We start from the raw sequence: 5065 nt of genomic DNA on the forward strand, positions 1-5065 counted from the left end.
TGTGTTTGCTGTGTGTGGAATAATAATGAGGGAAGTTGCTTTACTGAGATATTTTTTAAAATGTGTTTCTATATTCATTGTTTCTATAATACAATTTACTCACAGAGTTGTTACCAAGTATTGTATTTGTGTGCCATTAGATGATTCCTCCACAGAGTAGGATATAGTAGCATCATGAGCATGAGGCATTGGATAAGAAGGCTGTGCCAGCTACACACCACATCCTGCAGACAAACCATCATCATCAACATAAATACAGGTTATATTAGTAATAATAATTAGAAGAAAAAGTTCTCCACTGCTGACAGATGGACCTGTGTCCAACAGTTAGCACAGTCCCAACTTCAGTAACAGATTTATAACAATATGAGTGATTGACCAGAAGATGAATCCACTTATTAACATGGAAACAAGTGGTACATCTTCCTAGAGGAACATCTTTGACTTCTAGGTGAACTGCAGTTGTTATCAACCTCAGTTAGTGTTTCCTGGTGTTCTTTGTGTAAAAAATAGTATAAAGCTTTTTGTGGCTCCAGAGGGACCTGATGATGTCACTAATGGTGTCACTTGAAGACGACAAGTTTAAAAAATTAGGGGGGTGGAGGAGGAGGAGGAGGAGGAGAAAAGTGTACACTGTTGGTCATGCGAGGGTTAAAAATAATGGGCATAGACAAAATATATCCATTAAATGTAACATTTAATGACAGGTTCGAAAGTTTTTAAGTCTAGTCTGCTTGAAAACAACAGTCAGGTGTCAATATGAACAGCGAAAGAGGTTTTCCTCGCTGTAATCATTTTTCCTGTTCATACTGACTATTAAAAGATCTCATTCAAATGTGCTTTCAATGGAACTGATGGAGGACAAAATCCACAGTGTGTCCACACAGTCATTTAAAAGTACAGTTTCCCTGTTGAGCTAGTTGAGTATAGTAACAAAAAGAGGGACTTTGGCACTAAAGAGACTGTACCGTTGAAAGATAGCTACTTGATTTGACTCATTAGGACGGCTTCATATAAGCTTCAGAACACCTTTGAAATACATTTTTGCCTGTTCCATTATTGCCAATTGTGAAGCTGAACACTGAAGGGCTCTTTTATGACACTTTGCTGGCTCAGGGTGTTTGGACAAAAGGCTACAGCTGCCCAGGTGCTATAAAGAGCAGCAGCTGCCGCACAGGTAACACACAACATCCACTGACCTGTAGCAGCAACAGCAGCAGCAACCAACAAACCGCCAACATGATGAGCAAGGTGAGAAGACAACAAACTCTCTAATCTAATCTAAACTAATCTGACTTTAGCTGGTTCAGAGTTTCTTTTGACTGATGTTATAGACAGTTACAGGCTTTTCACTCTCTTTCATTTCTACAGATGTTAGATTTAGTGTCAGAATACAAGAATACCCAAAGTTCCTGTGTCAGAGTTTACTGCACATGTTCCAGGGCAGATTGTATTTAAACATAGTTTTACACAGTTTGAAATAGTTTGATCTGTGCTTTGATCATACAGTTAATGTACAGAGCTGTTCATATGTTAAGACATTCTGAGACTTAGTCATGTAAAATATCTCATTGTAAAACAACCTGTTGATCTTTGGGGAGTTCTGAGGTGATTGAGCAGCATTTCAGTTGTAAAATAATTAGTCTCTTTCACCAATAACAATGACTGAGTGTCCTCATTCAGACAGAATGTTATATAATGATGAATCCAGCAGGTTATTGATCTGTGTCCGTCTCTATCTCAGATCATTTTCTACGAGGAGAGGAACTTCCAGGGTCGTTCCTATGAGTGCAACAGCGACTGCCCTGACATGTCCTCCTACATGAGCAGGTGCCACTCCTGCAGGGTGGAGAAGGGCTGCTTCATGGTCTATGACCGCACCAACTTCATGGGTAACCAGTACTTCATGAAGAGGGGCGAGTACTCTGACTACATGAGCATGATGGGCATGAGCGACTGCATCAGGTCCTGCCGCATGATCCCCATGGTAACCAAACAGCCGCCAATCACATCACAGACCTGATATCTCAATCAATCTGAATCAGCAGATTACACACATGCTATTATCATTATTATTATCCCATCATTAATGACTGGCTCCATGTGTTGCAGCACCGTGGATCTTACAGGATGAAGATCTACGAGAGGGAGAACTTCGGTGGTCAGATGCACGAGATGATGGACGACTGTGACAACATCATGAGCCGTTACAGCATGTCCAACTGCATGTCCTGCAACGTGATGGACGGACACTGGCTGATGTACGAGCAGCCCAACTACAGAGGCAGGATGATGTACATGAGGCCCGGAGAGTACAGGAACTTCATGAACATGGGCATGAGCAACATGAAGTTCATGAGCATGAGGCGCATCATGGACTCTTATTATTGAGTCACCATGGAAACACTGACAAATAAATAAAGTGCTTTCTTTGTAAACAAAGTTTTCTGTCTTTTCTGTTGAATAAGAAGCTGCTCACTGAGCATCTCTGGTTTTAGCTGACAATTGAGAACAAATATAGGCTACACATTTAAGACTTTACAATCTATAGTTAACATGGTAGCAGCCCTGTGATGCTGTACTCAAGCTAAATGCTGAACAAAAGCATTCAAACATGCTTACAATGATAATGCTAATGTTTAGCAGATATAATATTTACCATGTTCATCATGTAAGTTTAGTGTATTAGCATGCAAACATTTGCTAATTAGCACTAAACACAAAGTATAACTGAGACTGATGGGAATGTCTTCACCTTTGCAGGTAATGGTCATAAACCATATTATTGGACAAAATAACATTTTGGCCAGATGACGGCACTAGATAAATTGTCAGAATATTAAAGGTATTACAATTTATCCTGAGGGGATATTTGTGAACCAAATGTCACAGCACACCATTAAATAGATGTTTAGATTAAAATTCATGACAAAGGTTAATTCATGGTGGCCCTACAGGAAAAGTCAGTGGATCACCAAAGTCAGGATTAAGGTTTAGCAGGTGATTGGTGGACTGTACGCAATGTTTTTCTTTTTTTGACTTTTTCTTGTTCAGCAACATAAAGGAACTTCTCAGCTGCATTCACACTGAAAACTGTCCTGTGTAAAACAATACAAAGGGCTGTATGGATGTGGGCATGTAGTTTAAAGTGCTGATGAGACAATGAAATATGATCCAGCAAGTCCGGTTGGAGTAAAAGATTATTGAGTTTAAAGGCTGTTCAAAAAAACACTACACAGTAGTACACTGCATTTACATTTACTGTTCATGTACTGCATTTGTGTTGCCATTAGATGATTCCTTCACAGAGTAGGATATAGTAGAACACCATGAGGCATTGAATAAGGAAGAGCAGACTGAAGGTTTTGTTCCAGACTCTTTGAACTCCTCCAGCTTTCAACATACTGCAAAATCATGGCTGAGGACCAAAATGCTCTAAAAACCAACAAGAAACAGAAGGCTGGACCATGTGACATCAGAGGATAGGCAGGTAATGTCACCAACCTTCACGTCATTACCGTCACTCCGTCCTGAGGGTCAAACATACAATAGCCAGCAGTTGTCATTCACATGAAATGTTTTTCTAGTTGCTCTGAATGGCCTCACTCAGAGGCACAGTGAAAAGTCGGCGGTCATAGAGAGGCTAGGGGGCCATAAGCTTTGGCTGGCTGACAGAAAGAATGAGATCATGGATACAAGCTGGGCTTTAGGGATGAGTGGCTCAGTCATCCGGAAAGACCTCAGAGTAGAACCGTTGCTCCATCATATTGAAATGGGAGTGGTTTAGAGACATTTCCTTTGAAGTTATTCAGGGCACATCCAATCGGGAGGAGACCCAGGGCCAGAGGTGGAGCAGCAATTTTAAAAGTATGGGGGTTCTAGTGGTGGAACATGAGTACTGCAGCCCCTCGCCTTCTGCCTCCGTTCCAGTCTCCATAACATTCCAAATCAAAATGAATGTAATACATTTCTAGTTCTTTAGTTGTAACCATTACTTCAATTTACAGTAAAATAATTGCCATATAACTGCAACAACTCAGGAATTTTTTTTTGAGGGTCCGGTAGCAGTTTCCTACCTATATCCAATCACAATAAAGGGCAGAACGATCAAATGACAGATCAAGTGAATCATAGGACAGATCAGACCAATCAAACGGCAGATTAAACCAATCACAGGACAGATTTGTCATACGTGTCTGTGGTGTCAGTGATGTTAGAGATATCAGCGGTATCAGGGATGTCAATGATGTAATTGATCTCAGTGATGTCAGATAACAGATCTTGACAGATCTCCCCAATCAAAGGTCAGACCAATCACAGAACAGATCACACAAATCAAATACCAGATCAGACCAATGAAAGGAAAGTTCCGACCAATCACAGTACAGATATGACCAGTCACACTACAGATAACAGATCTGTCCTTTGATTGGACTGATCTGTCCTGTGATTGGTCAGATCTGTCATGTGATTGGTCAGATCGGTTGTGTGATTGGTCTGATTATCCTTCAGTTAAATCACACGATCAGAGAAATCAAAGGACAAGACGGATTGCAGGAAAGATCAGACCAATCACAGGACAGATCAGTGATGTCATATGTGTCTGTGATTGGTCCTGTGATTGGTCTGATTTCTGTCAGTGATTTCAATGACCTGGTGTCAATGGTATTTAAACTGAGATTAAACTTAAAAGTCTCTGAATTTCCTTTAAATCACGATTGAAATATATTTATATTGATGAACTTTGGATGGCACTTTCTTATATTTTTCATGTTTTCCTCATTACTTTTTGAAAGGTAACTTTAAAGACACAAAATACTTGAAAAGTATCTTTAAAAGCAAAGCAACATGTCTTCCATTTTCTTTTGTAGGGGTGAATCTTTGTGCGTTTGTATTCCTGCTTTAAACGAAGCCGTCTGCCGAATGATTGTCACGTCCAGTATTTAGTGAAAATGAAGGTGTTGTGCTATCTCCATCAATACTGCAATACATCCTTTTTTAACACACTGACACACACACTGAAAACAACGAGATTCTTGTCCCAAGTATTTATTCTGTCGATTCA

The 5065-nt window shown here is 40.1% G+C and overlaps 1 protein-coding gene across 1 annotated transcript; it reads left to right on the plus strand.

The window, feature by feature from the left end:
- Positions 1-1239: 1239 nt before the first annotated feature.
- LOC133981494 (gamma-crystallin M2-like) lies at positions 1240-2391 on the plus strand. The gene is made up of 3 exons (XM_062420221.1): positions 1240-1251; positions 1745-1987; positions 2113-2391. Exons 1-3 carry the CDS (start codon positions 1240-1242, stop codon positions 2389-2391), a joined length of 534 nt encoding a protein of 177 aa, XP_062276205.1.
- The last annotated feature ends 2674 nt before the right edge of the window (positions 2392-5065 follow it).

This window comes from Scomber scombrus, chromosome 6 (genome assembly GCF_963691925.1).
Source record: "Scomber scombrus chromosome 6, fScoSco1.1, whole genome shotgun sequence".
In the NCBI taxonomy this organism is placed as follows: domain Eukaryota; kingdom Metazoa; phylum Chordata; class Actinopteri; order Scombriformes; family Scombridae; genus Scomber; species Scomber scombrus.